The 20,597-nt window shown below is 44.3% G+C and overlaps 1 protein-coding gene across 6 annotated transcripts in view; it reads left to right on the top strand.

The window, feature by feature from the left end:
• The window catches only part of LOC132818867 (mucolipin-2-like), a 116,022-nt gene extending 104,416 nt beyond the window's left edge, over positions 1 to 11,606 (top strand). For 4 of the 6 annotated variants that reach the window (XM_060830021.1, XM_060830016.1, XM_060830017.1 and 1 more), the window contains 3 exons: positions 1,812 to 1,891; positions 9,862 to 9,945; positions 11,089 to 11,606. In XM_060830021.1, the coding sequence (XP_060686004.1) occupies positions 1,812 to 1,891; positions 9,862 to 9,945; positions 11,089 to 11,128 (204 nt within the window). In that variant the 3' untranslated portion in view covers positions 11,129 to 11,606. Of the gene's footprint in view, positions 1 to 1,811; positions 1,892 to 6,717; positions 6,827 to 9,861; positions 9,946 to 11,088 lie in introns of those variants that run through there. The other 2 variants (XM_060830020.1, XM_060830019.1) reach the window with 2 other exon arrangements.
• Positions 11,607 to 20,597: the final 8,991 nt, after the last annotated feature.

The raw sequence follows: 20,597 nt of genomic DNA, 5'->3' as shown, positions 1-20,597 counted from the left end.
CTTCAACATCACCTTCCTGCTCTTCAAACAAAGTACAGTACAGCACAGTACAGGCCCTTTGGCCCTCGATGTTGTGCCGACCTTCTATCCTACTCTAAGATCAGATTAACCCACATACACATTGTACTAACTTCCATGTGCCTATCTAAGGGTCACTTAAATGTCCCTAACGTCTCTGACTCTCCTACCACCACTGACGGTGCATTCCACACACCCACCACTCTCTGTGTAAAGAACCTTCCTCCAATCACCTTAAAATTATACCCGCTCATGATAACCATTTCCGTCCTGGGAAAAAGTCTCTGGCTATCCACTCTATTTATGCCCCTCATCATCTTGTACATCTCTATCAAGTCACCTCTCATCCTTCTTTACTTCAATGAGAAAAGCCCTAGCTCCTTCAACCTTTCTTCAGTATCCTGGTAAATCTCCTCTGCACCCTCTCTAAAGCTTCCACATCCTTCCTATAATGAGGTGACCAGAACTGCACACAATATTCCAAGTGTGATCTAACCAGGGCTCTATAGAGCTGCAGAATAACCTCACAGCTCTTGAGCTCAATCCCCCTGCTAATGAAAGCCAACACATCATATACCTTCTTAATAACCCTATCAAATTGGGTGGCAACTTTGAGGGATCTATGGGTATTGTTTCTCCACACTGCCAAGAATTCTGCCTTTCACCCTGTATTGTTGTAGGCTGTACTCCATTAATAAAACTGAGGACATTGTCTCAGAGCATCTCTCTTACAGCTCTTCCTTCATGTCATCTCTGCATCTTTTGCACATTATCTAAAATCAGTGTCTGTCTGTCACTGCACCTCCTGTGACTAAATGCACGCCATCACAAGTTTTTGTGATCTTAAACACTTCCATTTAGTCTCCTCTTAACCTTTTCTGCTGTAGGGACAATAATCTTAGCCTCTCCTGATCATTGAAACCAGTTAGGGAAGGAATTCCAGGATTTTGACCCAGAGACAGTAAAGTAACGACAATATATTTCCAAGTCAGGATGGTGAGTGGCTTGGAGGGGAACTTGGTGGTTTTCCCATGTATCTGCTGCCCTTGTCTTTCTAGATGACAGGACTGTATTTGTCGTTGCTGTTTGTGCTGTTGGTGGTCCTTCCAGTTCAGTTCTTGTGTTTAGACTCTGGGCTTGTACCCACTGGTGTTTGGAAGAGTGAGGGGTGACCTATTTGAATTGAATAAGATCCTGAATGACCTCGACAGGTGGATGTGGGAAAGATGTTCTTCGGAGTGAGTCCAACACCAGAAAAGGTTAGAGGTCACTCTTTCGGACTGAAATGAGGTGACATTTCTCTCAGCAAGTTATGAGACTTTGGAACTCTCTGCTTCAGAAGGAGGGAGATGTGGACTCGCTGGATATTTTTAAGACAGAGATTCTTGTGAGGCAGGGATTCAAGGATCTATGGGTTTAGATGGTACTTGAGGGTTGAGGGGGTTAGTTGGGAATTGTGGGGTGATGGGGTGAGATGGGAATGTAGAATTCATCACATAAACGCACCAACCATGATCTTATTGAATAGCAAAACAGTCTCGAAGCTGAAGGTTCTTTTTCAGCTCATATTTATTATGTTCATATGAGTGACTTGCTGGGCCATTAATAAGGGAATATAAGTGTCAACTGCGCTGTTGTGGATCTATCCTGGTCACATAGAGCCGACAGGGTAATGAATCCTTCTCTAGAGGATATTAACAATTCACTGCAGTCCTGTACAATTGTATTTTTTTAAAATACAAGTGACAGGGGTCATGTTTATTAACTCTTCCCTATTGGATTTCATGTTACAGAAATTTCAGCTGAATGGATTTCCACAGACAGACCTCCACATTTTCCTGAGAGTCTGCACAACGACCCCTGAACTAAGCAGGTAACAGTTAGACAAGACAGTGATTTACAGATTTGTTTGAATCAGATCCACTCAATGAATGGTGGAACCAGGAAGGTCCACCTCCCATGAATTAATAAAAAAAGTCATGGTTGTAATGTAGGTAATAAAGCAGCCGGTTTATGTATTACCAGCTCCCACAAGCAATGTTGTGGTCAGTTTGTATTCTGTTCCAGCGCATTGTTTTGGCAGCTGTGATTACCAGAAGGAGAAAAACCATTAGAACAATACCTAACACTCATGGCTTTTCAAGTTTCCTTTTCTGCCTGTTTTAACATTCAGTCTTAGGCTCAAAAACAAAGGCTATCTCCATGGAGATGGAGCTGTGAATTGTTTTCTCTGAGTTGTGAATCTGAGGAACTCTCTTCGTTTTGGGGAGAACGTGAGGGGACAGGATGATAGGGTGTTTTTAAGGTGGTGGTAGATTGACTCCCTCATTAGTTAAGAATCTATGGGGATGTGGGCACTGATGCCACAATCAGATCAAACATGATCTTGTTGAGTGGGGAGGTAGGCTTTGAGGAGTAGAATGGCCTACCCCTGGACCTAATTTGTATATGCTACCAAATATTGCTGGAAATACTCAGCAGGTCTGATAAGATTTGTGGAGAGCAAACAGTTAACGTTTTGGGTCCAGTGACCCTTCTTCAGAAATGACTCTTAAGTGCCCTGTGAAACAGCCCTGGCAAGGCATTCAGTTCAAGGGTAACTCAGGATAGTCAACAGGTGCTGGTCCTAACCGTGATGCCCATGTCCCATAAAAGATCGAGAGAAATGAGCTAGAGGTTAAATTCCAAGAAAGGAAAATCTGGGAAAAGGTTGGTGTATAAGACTGATGATGTGTGGGGTGGAAGGGGCTAAGGAGTAAACAATTTCTTGTGGTCTCCTCTACATTGAGGAGACAAAGCTCCGGCTGGGTGAACACTTTGCAGAATACCTATGTTATGACGGCAAAGGTGAGCCCGTGTTTCTGGTTACCTGCCATTTCAGCTCACCATCATGTTCCCAAGAATGACAATGCATTCATGGCCAGCTTTAACTCCATTCCAGATTTTTATTGGATTCAAATTCTCCCATCTGCCATGGTGGTATTCAAGCCCATTACCCGTGGGTTAACATTCTAACGATGATATCACTAGCTTGAGGGAACAGGTTTGAAAGTGAAAGGAAGTGTGTGAATGTGATTGGCCTGTTATACACAAATATCAATTCCAGATGGATTGGGAAAGGAGAAATAACAGAAAGGAGCTGGAAATGATCAGAGTTGGTCCAGTTTGGATTCCAGAACCAGCTTTGAAAATCCAGTCTCTGCGAATTCAGCCCTGTCCACTGGCTCTCCACAAACCGAGTCTAATTCTGAGTTGAAGAGATACTGGTCTCCTTGATTATCCTCATTGACGTTTTGATTGAATTAATCATTTTAATGCTGGTCTTCCCGTTGATCAGCTGCATACCTGGTGATTATAATTGGCAGATCTTGTTGGTTGTCTCATTACTTGAGTATTATGTGAGCTATTTTCAGGCGCTTTGTAGAATATAACATTTTAACAACAGTCAGGAGGGATGATCAGTGGGAGTGCTTTGTCCAGTTGTTAGAGTGAGTGTAGTTGTGTAGGACTTTGGTTCGGCCACATTTGGAACACTGTGTACAGTTCTGGTCGCCACATTACCAAAAGGATGTGGATGCTTTGGAGAGGGTGCAGAGGAGGGTCACCAGGATATTGCCTGGTATGGACGGCACTAGCTATGAAGCGAGGTTGAGTAGATTAAGATTATTTTCATCAGAAAGACAGAGGTTGAGGGAGGACCTGATTGAAGTCTACAAAATATAACATAGAACATCGAACAATACAGTGCAAAACAGGCCCTCGATGTTGCACCGACCTGTGAACTAATCTAAGCTCATTCCCCTACACCATTCCATCATCATCCATGTGCTTATCCAACGATTGTTTAAATCTCCCTAATGTGGCTGAGTTAACTACATTAGCAGGTAGATCATTCCACACCCTTACCACTCTCTGAGTAAAGAACCTGCCTCTGACATCTGTCTTAAATCTATCACCCCTCAATTTGTAGTTATGCCCCCTCGTACAAGCTGACATCATCATCATCCTAGGAAAAAGACTTTCACTGTCTACCCTATCTAATCCTCTAATCATCTTGTATGTCTCTATCAAATCCCCTATTGGCCTCCTTCTTTCCAATGAGAACAGACCCAAGTCTCTCAGTCTTTCCTCATAAATCTTCCCTCCAGACCAGGTAACATCCTGGTAAATCTCCTCTGCACCTTTTCCAATGCTTTCACATCCTTCCTGAAATATGGGGACCAGAACTGTATACAATATTCCAAGTGCGGCCGCCATAGCATTTTATGCAGTTGCAGCATGGCATTGCGGCTCCGGAACTCAATCCCTCTACCAATGAAACCTAACACACCGTATGCCGCCTTAACAGCACTATCCACCTGGGTGGCAACTTTCAGGGATCGACATACATGGACTCCAAGATCCCTCTGCACATCCACACTACCAAGAATCTTTCCATTGACCCAGTACTCTGCCTTCCTGTTATTCTTCCCAAAGTGCACCACCTCACATTTAGCTGGATTGAACTCCATTTGCCACCTCTCAGCCCAATTCTGCAGTTTATCCAAGTTGCCCTGCAACCTGTAACGTTCTTCCAAACTGTCCAATTCTCCACCAACTTTACTATCATTTGCAAACTTAGTAACAAGGAATTAGGGCTACGGGGAGAATGCGGGTAAGTGGAGTTGAAATGCCCATCAACCATGGGCGGCACGGTGGCACAGTGGTTAGCACTGCTGTCTCACAGCGCCTGAGACCCGGGTTCAATTCCCGACTCAGGCGACAGACTGTGTGGAGTTTGCACGTTCTCCCCGTGTCTGCGTGGGTTTCCTCCGGGTGCTCCGGTTTCCTCCCACAGTCACAAAGATGTGCGGGTCAGGTGAATTGGCCATGCTAAATTGCCCGTAGTGTTAGGGGCAGGGGTAAATGTAGGGGTATGGGTGGGTTGCGCTTCGGTGGGTCGGTGTGGACTTGTTGGGCCGAAGGGCCTGTTTCCACACTGTAAGTAATCTAACCTAATCTAAAACCATGATTGAATGGCAGAGTGGACTCGATGGGCTGAATGGCCTTACTTCCACTCCTATGTCTTATGGTCTTATGGTCTAACCCAGCCACCTGTGCCTGCATCTAAGTGATTTATAAAAATCATGAGAGGTATAGAAAGGATGGATGGCAAGAAGCTTTTTCCCCAGAGTGGGGGAGTCTATTACTAGGGATCATGAGTTCAAGCTGAGAGGGGACAAGATTAGGGGAGATATGCGTGGAAAGTTCTTTACGCAGAGGGTGGTGGGTGCCTGGAACGCATTGCCAGGGGTGATGGTAGAGACGGGCACAATAGCATCATTTAAGATGTATCTAGACAGATACATGAATGGGCAGGGAGCAGAGGAATACAGATCCTTAGAAAATAGGCGACATGTTTAGATAGAGGATCTGGATCGGCGCAAGCTTTGAGGGCCGAAGGGCCTGTTCCTGTGCTGTAATGTTCTTTGTTCTTTGAGACGTCTTACACTCTGTAAATTGACGAAGGCTGATTAAAACTCAAATTCCAGATTTTCCTTTCTTAGAATTTAAAACTCCAGTTTGTTTCTCAGTTAGAGCATCACTGTTAGAGCCAGCATTTGTTGCCCGTTCCTCATTAGCCTTGAACTGTGCCTATACCAGGGCTGTTTTGGAGAGCAGTTAAGAGCTAACCACATTGCTGTGAGTCTGGAGTCATATGTAGATCGGACCAGGTAAGGATGGCAGAGTTCCTTCCCTATAGGACATTGGGCAATCAGATGGGTTTTAGTTTTGACTTGCATACACTGGCTGGCATTTACTTCTACGCTAATGAAGGAGCCCCTAATGAGAGGAATTTGCAAGATTTTCCTCTCTCTTTATTTAGTCTGGTTGGTTGGTGTCTCTCCAGATGGTATTATGGTTGTTGTTGAGTTGGCCTGGCCTTTGTGATGCTTTATCTCAGCAGTTGGGCAGGCAGTGGACAACCTGGTCTGTTCCTGTTGCACACTCAGGCTGTTGGTGGTGGTGTAAAGCTAATGTCACTCACTGGGCTTGGAATCCAGCAGACCATGTCATTGCTGCTGGGACTGGGGTTCAAATCCCACCCCAAGTGCTGGTGGAATTCAAACTCACTGGAGAGATCTGATATTGAAAGCTCATGACCATGGAAACCGATTCAACCATAAATTTCAAAATAGAATTCTTTGTATACTGAACCGAAGGATATTTTGGAACTGATGGGAAAGGGTCAAGGAAGTCTCTTTGATAGCCTAAACAAAGAGTTAGGACAGGGTGGAATGGCCTATTTGGAGCTGTACATTTCTATAGCTGTTTGATAAAATAGCAACAAAGAAATCCAATAGTGAATTCAGGAAACAAAACCTCTTATCCAGATAGCAGTGAGATCATGGAGTTCACGACCATAAGGTAAGGCTGAGATGCATTAAAAAGGAAGGCAGATGAACACAATCAGGAGGTAGGAGAATTTGCTGATTGGTTAGAGGAAGATGGCTGAGAGGAGGCCTGGGTGGACTCATCAGCCCAGGCCCATTGGGCCGAATGGCCTGTTCTCATGCATTAGTCCGTATGGAAGACCAACACTCTCAAAGTGGGTGTAATAGCAGGGAAGATGTGAGATCAATTGACAAACGTGACCCATTAAACCTTGCTGAAACATTAAAAGTAACTCTGTATGTGAATAAACTTGCAACATTCCAGGGATGCACGGACACACAAGGAATCAAAGGGAGTGAAAAGATAAAGTATGGAACTGGACTGAGACCTCCATCTGATCAGCTGTGATCTCAATGAATGACGGAATCGGGAAGATCCACCTCCTATGAATTAATCAAAAAAGTCATGGTTATAATGTAGGAAATAGAGCAGTTGGTTTATGTATCACCAGCTCCCACAAGCAATATTGTGGGAATGAGCTTGTATTCTGTTCCAGTGATGTTGATTGAGAAATAAATATTGACCAGAGCACTAGAGTGTCTTCTTGGGATAATGGTTCTCGCATCTTTCATGTTCACCTGAGATGGAGAGTGTCTTCATTTGAAGTCTCGTCCACAAGAGCAAACCTCTGACAATGCAGCATGACCTCAGGACTGCATTGGAAGGTCGCCTGTTATGTTCCCAACTGATTTATCACTGGACAAGTCAGATTCCAAAGTTAAATCCGGCTGGATGGATCTGATTTTGTTTTCCAATCTAACACTGGTCTTTCAGTGAAACATAAGCACGCCAAGCTGCAGATTTGGTTTTAACAATAGAAAGAAGTTTGTCATTCCAAAGAAAGGTAAGTAAAATAAAACAACCCAAACTCTTTACATACCATGTACTTTAAAAGATTTTGAGCACCTGGTAAAACAATATCCCTTCACTCACAAGCACCATCACTTGCCAGTTTATTTAAATCCAGAGAAATGTATCTTCCCTATCAAATCTGTAGGGTTGATTTAACCATTTCTTCTCCGTTCTAACCTTGGTCAGGTCATTTTCAACCTGGATGAAAGCTTTCTCATCTCTGATTTTAGCTTAGAAATAAACAATCCCCAATGGGCTGAGAAGTCGCAGATGGAGTTTAATTTAGATAACTGAGCTGATGCATTTTGGAAAAGCAAACCTTAGCAGGACTTATACACTGAATGGTAATGTCCTAGGGAGTGTTGCTGAACAGAGACCTTGGGGTGCAGGGGCATAGCTCCTTGAAAGTGGAGTCACAGGTAGATAAGATGGTGAAGGCATCGTTTGGTATGCTTTCCTTTATTGGTCAGAGTATTGAGTACAGGAGTTGGGAGGTCATGCTGTGGACACTGGTTAGGCCACTGTTGGAATATTGCGTGCAATTCTGGTCTCCTTCCTATCGGAAAGATGTTGTGAAACTTGAAAGGGTTCAGAAAGATTTACAAGGCTTGTTGGCAGGGTTGGAGAATTTGAGTTATAGAGAGAGGTTGAATAGGCTGGGGCTATTTTACCTGGAACATCTAAGGCTGAGGGGTGACCTTACAGAGGTTTATAAAATCATGACGGGCATGGATAGGATAAATAGACATGGTCTTTTCTCTGTGGTTGGGGAGTCCAGAACTAGAGGGCATAGGTTTAGGGTGAAAGGGGAAAGATGTAAAAAAGACTGAAGGGGCAAATGTTTCACGCAGAGAGTGGTATGGAATGAGCTGCCAGAGGAAGTGGTGGAGGCTGGTACAATTGCAACATTAAAAAGGCATCTGGATGGGTATATGAATAGGAAGGGTTTGGAGGGATATGGGCTGGGTGCTGGCAGGTGGGACTATATTGAGTAGGATATCTGGTCGACATGGACGGGGGTTTGGACCGAAGTTGTTTCCGTGCTGTACATCTCTATGACTCTAAACCCAAAAGTGAGGTATTGATTTCAATGGTTTTTCTCTCTCCTGTCATAATATCCCTCAGCATAAACATTCCATTAACACTTTGGGAGGGATTTAATCATCTGCTGTCTGGCAGAACCAGTTTAAAATAGTTGGTCCAAAAAGATAGACCTAGTTAATTATGAATTAGTTAATAGAACTAGTTAATTCACTCAAGTGGTCAGTGTTTGGAATGTACTGTCTGACAATGTGGGAAAGGCAAATTCTTTTGTATAAATTGTTCAGTGTTCCAGATTCAAACTTATCTGTTATCCAGTATAATTGAACCATACCTTCCCTCAAAAAATGTTTCGGTATTCAGTTCTACTAGCAATGAAAAATAACATTCTATTATCTTTCCGAATTACTTGCTGTACCTGCATAATATTTCTGATTCATGCACAAGGACACCTTGTGAACTGTAACCAGTGGAGTTCTGTCGGGATTAGTGCTGGGACTGGAATTGTTTGTAATGGGTTGGAGGATGGAAGCGAATGTACTGTAACCACATTTACAGATAATACTAAAACAGGTGGCAAGGCAGTGTGTGAGAGGGATACAAACAGTTTACAGACAGATACTGATAGGTTCAGTAAGTGGGCCAATATCTGGAAAATGTGGGAAAAAGTGAAGTTATTCAATTTGGAAAGGAGAGCAAAAGAACACGGTGGCTCAGTGGTTAGCACTGCTGCCTCACAGCAACAGAGACCCAGGTTAGATTCCAGCCTTGGGCAACTGTCTGTGTGGAGTTTGCACATTCTCCCCGTGTCTGTGTGGGTTTCTCCGGGTGCTCTGGTTTCCTCCCACAGTCCAAAGAAGTGCAGGTTAGGTGGATTGGCCATACTAAATTGCCTGTAGTGTTAGGTAAAGGAGTAAATATAGGGGTTAAAAATCACAACACCAGGTTATAGTCCAACAGGTTTAATTGGAAGCACACTAGCTTTCGGAGCGACGCTCCTTCATCAGGTGATAGTGGAGGGCTCGATCGTAACACAGAATTTATAGCAAAAATTTGCAGTGTAATGTAACTGAAATTATACATTGAAAAATTGATTGTCTATTAAGCCTTTCATCTGTTAGAATACAGTGATAGTTTCACTTCTTTCTCTAACAGATGGAAGGCTTAACAGACAATCAATTTTTCAATGTATAATTTCAGTTACATTACACTGCAAACGTTTGCTATAAATTCTGTGTTACGAGTGAGCCCTCTACAATCACCTGATGAAGGAGCGTCGCTCCGAAAGCTAGTGTGCTTCCAATTAAACCTGTTGGACTATAACCTGGTGTTGTGTGATTTTTAACTTTGTACATCCCAGTCCAACACTGGCATCTCCAAATCATAAATATAGGGGAATAGGTCTGGGTGAGTTGCTCTTCGGAGGGTCGGTGTGGACTTGTTGGGCCGAAGTGCCTGTTTCTACGCTGTAAGTAATCTAATCTAATCTAATCAAACAGAATTTTCTTTAAACAGAAAAACTGCAGAAAGCTGCAACACAAAGGGACTGGAGGGGAAATTGTGCACGAAACACAGAAAGCCAGCACGCAGGGACAGCAGGTAATTGGAAAGGCTAATGGAATGTTGGCCCTTACTTCAAGAGGGTTGGAGTATAATAGTAGGGAAGTCTAACTGCGATTGTACAAGGTGCTGGTGAGATCACACCTGGAGCATGGTGAGCAGTTTTGGTCTCTTATTTAAGGAAAAATATCATTTCATTGGTGGTAGTTCAGGGAAGGTTCATTGGGATGATCCCTGGGATGGAAGGATTGTCTTATGGGCGAAGGTTAAACAGGTTAGCACTGTCCTCCCTGGAGTTTAGAAGAATGAGAGGTGACCTCATTGTAACATATCGGATTCTTAAGGGGCTTGACAGGGTCAATGCTGAGAGGATGTTTCTTCTAGAGGGAAGAGTCTCATATTTAAGGAGTGCTAATTTAAGACTTGAGAAGGAATTTCTTTTGTCAGAATGTTACAAGTCTTTGGAACTCCTTGCTGTAGTGCAAACTCCTTGTATATATTTAAGGCTAAAATAGATCAGTCGGGGAATCGAGAGTTACAGGGAAAGAGCAGGAACATGGATGTGAGGAATGTCAGACCAGCCTTGCTCCTTTTGGTTGGTGGAGCAGGCTTGAGGGGCTAAGTGGCCTTGTCCTGTTCCTATTTCCTATGATCTTGCACCGAGATCCCTTCGTACAGTTGGTTCTACTATAATATGGTAGTTCCATTCTTGTGTGATCCCATGTTATAAGAAAATCGCGTCATAGCAGCAGCAGCATTTAAACTAAAAGAGCTGGAGTTGCGTTATAACCAATACGTGCTTTAAAAGTTCACACTTTAGAAGGAGTGTCCCTAGTTCATCAATTGCGTTCCAGTGAATTTGCAGAACGATCTGTAACTCAAATCTGTATCTGGAATGCCCTGCCAGTAGCAGTGGTGGACTCTCCCTCTTTATGGGCATTTAAACGGGCATTGGATAGACATATGGAGGATAACGGGCTAGTGTAGGTTAGGTGGGCTTGGATCGGCGCAATATCGAGGGCCAAAGGGCCTGTACTGCGCTGTATTTTTCTCTGTTCTATGTTCAAAACTGCTGTATTGGTGAAACTGACCAGCAGGAGAAGGGACATTGTTTTTAACTGCCTTGCTATGGACATGACTTGCAAAAATGTATCACCTTTAACAGGAAACCTCTTTCCACAGACGCTGCAGCTCTGAGGATGATGATCAGCTGCTAATATAAACCTCGCTTTCAGTGACTCTTGGGTTTCTGAATGTTGTAGTTATTGGAGTAATGAGCCCAGTGTGCACTGCCAAAATGGCCATCCATTTAATAAAACGAATGACTGAAGCAAAGACTCCCTCTGACCAACCATAATTAGTGTCATTCAAGTGGAAAGGAAGAAAGTCACTGCGTGTATTTTTTTCTAACTGGTTGGACACTGGAAAATTTTATAATGTAGCCTCTTGGCAAGCTGTATGTGTGCTGCACAGGTACATCAGATCCCTCTCCAACTGGGCAATGCAGGCAGGCTCAGTACTTACCAATTGCAACCTGATCTTGTATTTCACTTTGTATTTACTGTACTTTTGCATTTAAAAAAACTCTATATTTGAAAGCTTGGGATTTTTCTGCAGTCTTTACATTCTGGTCTGTTTTTGTCATGACAATGTAAGATAAAAATTCTCTTCTAAAACTTCACTGGTCATTACAGAAAACATCTCATTCACATTGTTCACGTGGTCTTTCTGAATCACATCCTTTCTAAAAAAAAACAAACTGTAAAACTATGGAGCCATAAAAATGGTAATACAGATCAGAACTGACTTGATTGTAATTTGTTGAAGTACAGTTTGTCAGTGGGAGGATGATTGTTTCCCATGAAATAAAGTGGATGCTATATTTTAATTTCTTATGAGATTAAACTGTGTTAATCTGTTCACTTCTGGTGGGGTGGGAGGGGGAGGGAGGAGGTGGGGTGGGGTGGGAGGGGGAGGGGGGAGGTGAGGTGGGTTGGGGTGGACCGGGGGAGGGGGAGGAGGGGAGGAGGAGGGGGGAGAGGTGGAGTTGTGGGGGAATGTGACGTGAAGTGAAGGGGGAGGGGGAAGGGGTGATGAGTCTGCTGACCTTCCCCTACTGATCGCCAAGATGGTGGCAGTGGGGTGGGCAGTATCCAAGCTCCTGAGCCCAGGCTTATCCTCTCCATCTGCTTTTTCTTTCCTTTTTCCCTTTTCCCTTTTCCCTTCATCTTTTCTCAGTTTCTGTTTTTCTCTTCTTGCTTCAACTTGCCTATGAAAGACATAGTGGGCGGCACGGTGGCAGGTGGGCGGCACGGTGGCACAGTGGTTAGCACTGCTGTCTCACAGCGCCTGAGACCCGGGTTCAATTCCCGACTCAGGCGACTGACTGTGTGGAGTTTGCACGTTCTCCCCGTGTCTGCGTGGGTTTCCTCCGGGTGCTCCGGTTTCCTCCCACAGTCCAAAGATGTGCGGGTTAGGTGAATTGGCCATGCTAAATTGCCCGTAGTGTTAGGTAAGGGGTAAATGTAGGGGTATGGGTGGGTTGCGCTTCGGCGGGTCGGTGTGGACTTGTTGGGCCGAAGGGCCTGTTTCCACGCTGTAAGTAATCTAATCTAACATCTGTTTGGGGGAAAGGTGGCTTCGATGGCTTCTGGAGTGTGGGTGTCTTCAGAAGCAGCATGGCTACAGAGAGTGGCATTCTGGCCCTGTGGGATGGTGTGGGATGGTGTGGGATGGTGTGGGATGGTGTGGGATGGTGAAGCCTGGAGCAGGACTGCTGCAAAGGAGAAGGAAAAATTGGACTCTTTAAACTTTCTATCTTTATTTTTGTTTTACGTTAATAATGCCAATGCGCGGTGATCGTAGAAACTTTTCACTATTATATTAAATGCATGTATCATTAAGTGATTCAATCAAGTCTGTTTGGTAGGTGTAAATACACAATGATCAAAATATTGTGCATGAGGCATTCTGTCAGATTGGAACTATTGGTAAAAAAATTCCAAAGGCTTACATAGGTTGGATTTTGCTAAGCACCTAGTTCTTTGTGTCATTATTACCCATTCTCCAAATGCTGTACCACATTTTGCATTAAATCTGAACGATGTTTTCCATCCCACACCTTGCTCTACTTTGACCACTAGCCTCCCCATAAAGAAGGAAAAAGTGAGGTCTGTAGATGCTGGGGATTAGAGCTGAAAATGTGTTGCTAGAAAAGCGCAGCAGGTCAGGCAGCATCCAAGGAACAGGAGATTCGACGTTTCGGGCATACTCTTCCTGAAGAAGGGCTTATGCCCAAAATGTCGAATCTCCTGTTCCTTGGATGCTGCCTGACCTGCAGCGCTTTTCCAGCAATACCTTCTTTATAGGGATGAAAATGTATCATTTTCAACAGCAACATTTGGAAATGAGAATATTCACCTTCTAGCTTCAGCTCTCATAACCCAAAAGTAGGAATTCACAAGGGGGTACCCGCTCTGAGAGAGCTTATTTCAGCTTATTGCAAGTGGTGCAGTGATGGTGTCCCTACCTGTGAGCCAGGACGCTCCGGTTCAAGCCCCACCAGCTCTAGAGGGGGTGTCACAAAGTCAGCAGGTTGTTTGCCAAGTATCGATTCAAACTCATTGAACTTGGCACCATCTGATTGTAAAAGCTGTCTTAATTTTTCTAATCATTTATTTTTAAAACCTCTTTTGAGTAAAAACAATCCTTTATGGTTATACTAAAGCAAAATGCTTTCAGTACATTTTCAAAATGTACATTCAAGATCTTAAACTCTGGATGAAAACATTTCTCCTCATCCTGCCCCCCACCCACCCCACATCTTTTCCCAATGGTTTTGCATCAGTGGTGACTATGTATCACCCACCCACCAAAGGGATTAATTTCTTATTGTGTGCTGCGTTAAAACTTCATCCGTAACCTTCCCTGTTTCCTGGAGAACAAGTCCAAACCTTTCCCGCTCCTCTCCTAACTGATGCGAGGACACAGTGAGGACTGCAGATGCTGGAGATCAGAGTCACGAGAGTGGCGCTGGAAAAGCACAGCAGGTCAGGCAGCATCTGAGGAGCAGGAGAGTCGACGAATCAGGAAAGTGCTGATGAAGAGCTCCGGCCCAAAACGCCAACTCTCCTGCTCCTCGGATGCTGCCTGACCTGCTGTGCTTTTCCAGCACCACACTCTCGACTCCTAATTGACACTCCCTATCCTCGGTAATATTCCAGGAGAGTTCTTCTGTAGCTCAGAAATGATGAATCCCAACGCTGTCCACGATAATCCAGCTGTGACCTCACCAGTGATTTAGAAAGTTTAAGCTTTAATCTTCCTGGACATGTTTCCAAGTCCGATTAATTTAGGATATCTATTGCTGTGGACTGGTTGGACCAAAGATGTTTCCCTTCATCTGTACATCTCTAAGACTTTATTTGTATGCCTGAACACCAAGGCCTCTCTGCTCTGTTATACTTTTTCAACTTGATCCATTTCAGGACCTCTCAAAATGTATTGTTTTACACTTCTCAGTACTAAACTCCAACAGCCATGTGACCCAGGCTCTTTCAACAGTTCTTTATAATTCTTCCACTTCAACCATGTAGATCCATGGGAACACTATACCCTGCGCATTCTCTCCAAGACACTCACCATCTTGGCATGAAAATCTATTGCCATTTCTTCAGTGTGGCTGGCTCAAAATCCTGGAATTCCCTTCCTTAAGGCATTGTGGGTCTACCTACAGCACATGGACTGCAGCGGCTCAAGAAGGCAGCTCACCCCCACCTTCTCAAGACAATGGTGATGGTTAGTAAGTTAGCCAATGATACTGACATACTCAGAATTGAAGCAAACTCCTCTACCAATTTCACCATTCTGTCTATCAGTGTGTAGAGTGTAACTGTTCTGAAGACTAACTTTTTTTTAACCAGCAAACATCCGATAGTAAATTGACATAATTCAATCATACCCCGCTCTAGCGTGTGATAAACTGCTATCCTTTTACCTTTGCCTATCGTTCGTTGGTGGAGTTCTACAGGATAATGCACACAGAAAATTCCATTCCAGCCAGGTGGTTATTTTGGATAGTTGGATAATTAATTGAATATATTTTCAACATGGATACAATGGGCCAAATGGTCTTCTGTGTTATTTCATTCTACGTTTCTATGAACAGAAGCACAAGGTGATCTACTAAAGTAGAAGAAGAGTTGCCAACAGAAATGGTCCTCCAATCTCACATACCTGCATACTGATGCCAGAGAAGTCAGAGTTGTGGTGCTGGCCAGACAGCATTTGAAGAGCAACAGAGCTGATATTTTGGACAAGACTCTTCATCAGTTGTGATTTACTGTGTTTTTTTTATTCCCCTGTGCCACACATTATTGAAGGAATAATTCAGTCAATCTACCTGGTTTTAAACTTGAACACAGTCTGGCAGTTAATTATGAGTTAGCATTAATTGATGCATTCCCTGTGGCAGTGCCTCTAACAACTAGAGTCCACTTGCCAACCAAACAACACTGCTCTCATGCAATATAAATGTAATTTCTCTTTGAATTTTGTATCCTTGTGAAGTGCCCTGATGAGTGCAGAGTGAAAAGCTTTGACAAAATCTGCCTCTTTTTTTCCATAAAACTCAAGTTTTATATGACTAACCGACTATTTGTACCCTGAGAGATGTTATTCAAGATTTAACATAGAGTGAGGGTTATTTTTTAATCATTCTGGTTCTCGTCACAGCACACTACATTTCACTGGAATAAACAGGTTGGTATTAGTCAGAGTGCTGAAGGTACCAATAACACAAATTGTGAGCAATTAAACCTTTATCAATCACAATAAATTCTCAGCCAACATAGAGTCATAGAGTCCCTACAGCACAGAGACAGACCCTTTGGTCCATGCTGACCAAAATGTCCATCCACACTAACCCAATTACCCTGCAATTGGCTCATATCCTTCTAAACCTTTCCTATCCATGTATTTGTCCGAATGCCTTTTAAATGTTGTTAATGTACCCACCTCAATCACTTCCACTGGCTGCTCATTCCATTTGCGTACCACCCTGTGTGTAAAAAAAGTTGCCCCTCAGGTTCCCTTTTATTCTTTCCCCTTTAACCTTAAACTGATGCCATCTTGTCTTTTATTCCCCAACTCTGGGAAACAGACTGAGAGCACTTACCCTATCCATGCCCCTCAAGATCTTATACACCTCGATAAGGTTCCCCCCACCTCAGTGTCCTATACTCTATAGAAAAAAAGCCTAGCTTATCCAACCTCTCTTGGTGGCTCAGTGGTTAGCACTGCTGTCTCACAGCACCAGTAGACCCAGGTTTAATTCCTGCCTTGGGCTACTGTCTGTGTGGAGTTTGCATATTCTCCCTATGTCTGCGTTGGCTTCCTTCGGGTGCTCCGGTTTCCTCCCGAAACACAAAATGTGCAGATTAGGTGAATTGCCCGTAGTGTTAGGTGAAGGGGTAAATGTAGGTGAATGGGTCTGGGTGGGTTGCTTGTCGGTGTGGACTCATTGGGCCTAAAGTCCTGTTTCCATAGTGTAAGTAATCTAAATCTAACTCAGACCATTGAGTCCTGGCAACATCCTTGTAACTTTCTTCTGCACTCTTTCCAGTTTAATAACATCCTTCCTAAAGCACGGTGATCAAAACTGAACACAATACTCCAAGTGCGGCCTCACCATCATCCTATACGAACCTTCTAGCTCAGCGAGCAAACCTACATCCAGATTCTGTACAACTGCAACATAACTTCCCAACTTCTATACTCAGTGACCTGACTAATGAAGGCCAGTGTGCCAAAAGCCTCTTTCACTGCCCTGTCTACCTGGGACTCCACTTCCAGAGAACCTGAACTCTAAAGTCCCTCTGTTCCCGCCACTCCTTTAAGGCCCTACCATTCACCATGAAATTCCTATCTTGATTTGACTTTTCAGGATGGAAGACCTCACACTTATCTATACTAAACTCCATTTGCCCTTTCTCAGCCCATTTCCCCAGCTGATCAAGGTCCTGCTGCAATTTCTGATAACCTTCCTCACTGTCCACGACACCGTCTATTTTAGTGTCATCTGCAAACTTACAAATCATACCTTGGAAATTCTCATCAATCATTGATATAGATAACAAACAGTAATGGGCCCAGCACCAACCACTGAGGCACTCCACGAGTCAGACTGGAGGCCTGTGACAAACATCCTTCCACTATTACCCTCTGCTTCCTACCTTCAAGCCAATTGTGTAACCGATTTGCCAGCTGCCCCTGAGTTCCATGCACTCTAACCTTCCAGATCAGCCTACCATGTGGAACCTTATCAAAGGCCTTACTGAAATCTGTAAAGTCTATATCTACTGCCCTACCATTGTCAACCCTTCCTGTCACTTCAACAAAGAACTCAAACAAATCTGTGACGCATGATCTCCTATGCACAAAGCCATGCTGACTAATCAAACATAGAACATGACAGTGCAGTACAGACTCTTCAGCCCTCGATGGTTTCACAAGTTGGTGCAACAATCTGACGCCCGTCTATCCTACTGTAATCCATTTTCATCCATATGCCTATTCAATGACCATTTAAATGCCCTTAAAGTTGGTGAGTCGTCTACTGTTGCAGGCAGGGTGTTCCACACCCCTACTACTACACTGAGTAAAGAAACTACCTCTGACATCTGTCCTATATCTATCACTCCTCAGTTTAAAGCTATGTCCTCTCGTGCTAGCCATCATCATCTGAGCCATCCAGCTCTCACTGTCCACACAATCTAACCCTCTGATTATCTTATATGTCTCATTTAAGTCACCTCTCAACCTCCTCCTCTCCACCGAAAACAGCCTCAAGTCCCTCAGCCTTTCCTCATAAGACCTTCCCTCCATATCAGGCAACATCCTGGTAAATTTTACCAGAGCGACGAGGAGAGAAGGAGAGGTGAATCGAGGGCTGCAGGGAAGGGTGAGTTTTCCCGCATTAAAAGGGACTTACCTCGGGAGTCGGGTCTGGGATGAGCGAAGGACTTCTGGGAAGACCTATATTTATGTGTTTGCATTACCCGAAACAATACTCGGGTAGTGTCTCCCACCCATCCTCCTCCTCTAACCAAAAATCAAGGACCTGTGCGCCAGGTTGGGAAGGTAATGAGTTTATTTTTTATTACTTATTTTTTCAACAGTCTCTTTGGGAACTTTGAGTAGTGGGAATGGAGGTTAGGGCAGTTGAATGTTCCTCCTGCAGAATGTGCGAGGTAAGGGTCACCACTAGTGTCCCTGCTGATTACATCTGGGGAAGTGTACCCAACTCCAGCTCCTCAAACCGTGTTAGGGAACTGGAGCTAGAGCTGAATTTCGGATCATTCGGGAGACAGAGGGAGTTATTGAGAGGAGTCACAGGGAGGTAGTCACACCTAAAGTACAAGAAAAAGGCAGATGGGTTACAGTCAGGGGATAGAAAGGGAACCGGCAGACAGTGCAGGGATCCCTGTGGTCATTCCCCTCAATAATAAGTATACCGTTTTGGATACTGGAGGGGAGGGGGGTGGGGTTGCGATTTACCAGGAGCACAGGGCTCTGGCACAGAGTCTGTCCCTGCTGCTCAGAAGGGAACGGGGAGAGGAGCAGAGCAGTAGTCACTGGGGACTCCATAGTTAGGGGGACAGATAGAGAGACTCACAGTTGGTGTGTTGCCTCCCAGGTGCTAGAGTTCATGATGTCTCTGATCGTGTTTTTGAGATCCTTAAGGGGGAGGGGGAGCAGGCCCAAGTCGTGGTCCACATCGGCACCAACGACATAGGGAGGAAGAGAGATGGGGATTTAAGGCAGAAATTCAGGGAGCTAGGATGGAAGATTAGAGCTAGGATGAACAGAGTTGTTATCTCTGGTTTGTTGCCCGTGCCACGTGCTAGTGAGGCAAGGAATAGGGAGAGAGGGGAGTTGAACACGTAGCTACAGGGATGGTGCAGGAGGGAGGGTTTTGGATTCTTGGAGAATTGGGGCTCTTTCTGGGGTAGGTGGGACCTCTACAAGCAGGATGGTCTTCATCTGAACCAGAGGGGTACCAATATCCTGGGGGTGGGAGATTCGCTAAGGCTATAGGGGTGGGTTTAAACTAATCCAGCAGGGGGATGGGAACCGAGATTGTAGTTCGAGTATAGAAAAGGTTGAGAGTAGGGAGGTCCGAAATCAAGTTTCAGGGACTCAAATGGCACCGGTAAGCAAGAAGTTGGTTTGAAGTGTGTCTACTTCAACGCCAGGAGCATCAGGAGTGAGGTGGGTGAACATGCAGCATGGGTTGGTAACTGGGACTTCGATGTTGTGGCCATTTCGGAGACATGGATAGAGCAGGGACAGGAATGGTTGTTGCAGGTTCCAGGATTTAGATGTTTCAGTAAAAACAGAGATGATGGTAAAAGGGGATGGGGGGGGGAGGCATTGTTGGTCAAGGACAGTATTACAGTTGCAGAAAGGATGTTTGGGGACTCGTCAACTGAGGTTAGAAACAGGAAAGGAGAGGTCACTGTGTTGGGAGTTTTCTATCAGCCTCCGAATAGTTCCAGAGATGTAGAGGAAAGGATAGCAAAGATGATTCTCGATAGGAGTGAGAGAGACAGGGTAGTTGTTATCGGGGACTTTAACTTTCCAAATATTGACTGGGAATACTATAGTATGAGTACTATAGATGGGTCAGTTTTTGTCCAGTGTGTGCAGAAGGGCTTCCTGACACAGTATGTAGACAGGCCTACAAGGGACGAAGCCACATTAGATTTGGTACTGGGTAATGAGCCCGGCCAGGTGTTAGACTTGGAAGTAGGTGAGTACTTTGGCGATAGGGATCACAATTCTGTTATGTTTACTTTAGTGATAGAAAGAAATAGGTGTGTACTACTGGGCAAGAGTTACAGCTGGGGGAAAGGCAATTACGATGCGATTAGGCAAGATTTAGGAAGCATAGGATGGGGAAGGAAACTGCAGGGGATGGGCACATTAGAAATGTGGAGTTTATTCAAGGAAAAGCTCCTGTGTGTCCTAGATAAGTATGTACCTGTCAGGCAGAGAGGAAGCTGTAGAGCGCGGGAGCCATGGTTTACGAAGGAAGGGGGATCTCTGGTCAAGAGGAAGAAGAAGGCTTATGTTAGGATGAGATGTGCAGGCTCAATTAGAGCGCTTGAGGGTTACAAGGTAGCCAGGAAAGATCTAAAGAGAGAGCTCAGAAGAAACAGGAGGAGACATGAGAAGCTGTTGGTGGATAGGATCAGAGTAAACCCTAAGGCTTTCTATAGGTATTTAAGGAATAAAAGAATGACGAGAGTAAAATTAGGGCCAATCAAGGATAGTAGTGGGAAATTGTGTGCGGAGTCAGAGGAGATAGGGGAAGCACTAAATAAATATTTTTCGACAGTATTCACTCTAGAAAACGACAATGTTGTCGAGGAGAATACTGAGATACAGGCTACTAGACTAAATGGGATTGAGGTTCACAAGGAAGAGGTATTAGAAATCCTGCAGAGTGTGAAAATAGATAAGTCCCTGGGACGGATGGGATTTATCCTAGGGTCCTCTGGGAAGCGAGGGAGGAGATTGCCGAGTCTTTGGCATTAATCTTTAAATCATCATTGTCTAAAGGAATAGTGCCAGAAGACTGGAGGATAGCAAATGTGGTTCCCCTGTTCAAGAAGGGGAGTAGAGACAAC

Source organism: Hemiscyllium ocellatum, chromosome 9 (genome assembly GCF_020745735.1).
Source record: "Hemiscyllium ocellatum isolate sHemOce1 chromosome 9, sHemOce1.pat.X.cur, whole genome shotgun sequence".
Taxonomy (NCBI): Eukaryota; Metazoa; Chordata; class Chondrichthyes; order Orectolobiformes; family Hemiscylliidae; genus Hemiscyllium; species Hemiscyllium ocellatum.
Note: the sequence above shows the minus strand (reverse complement) of the source record. Positions and strands in the feature narration are given on the sequence as shown.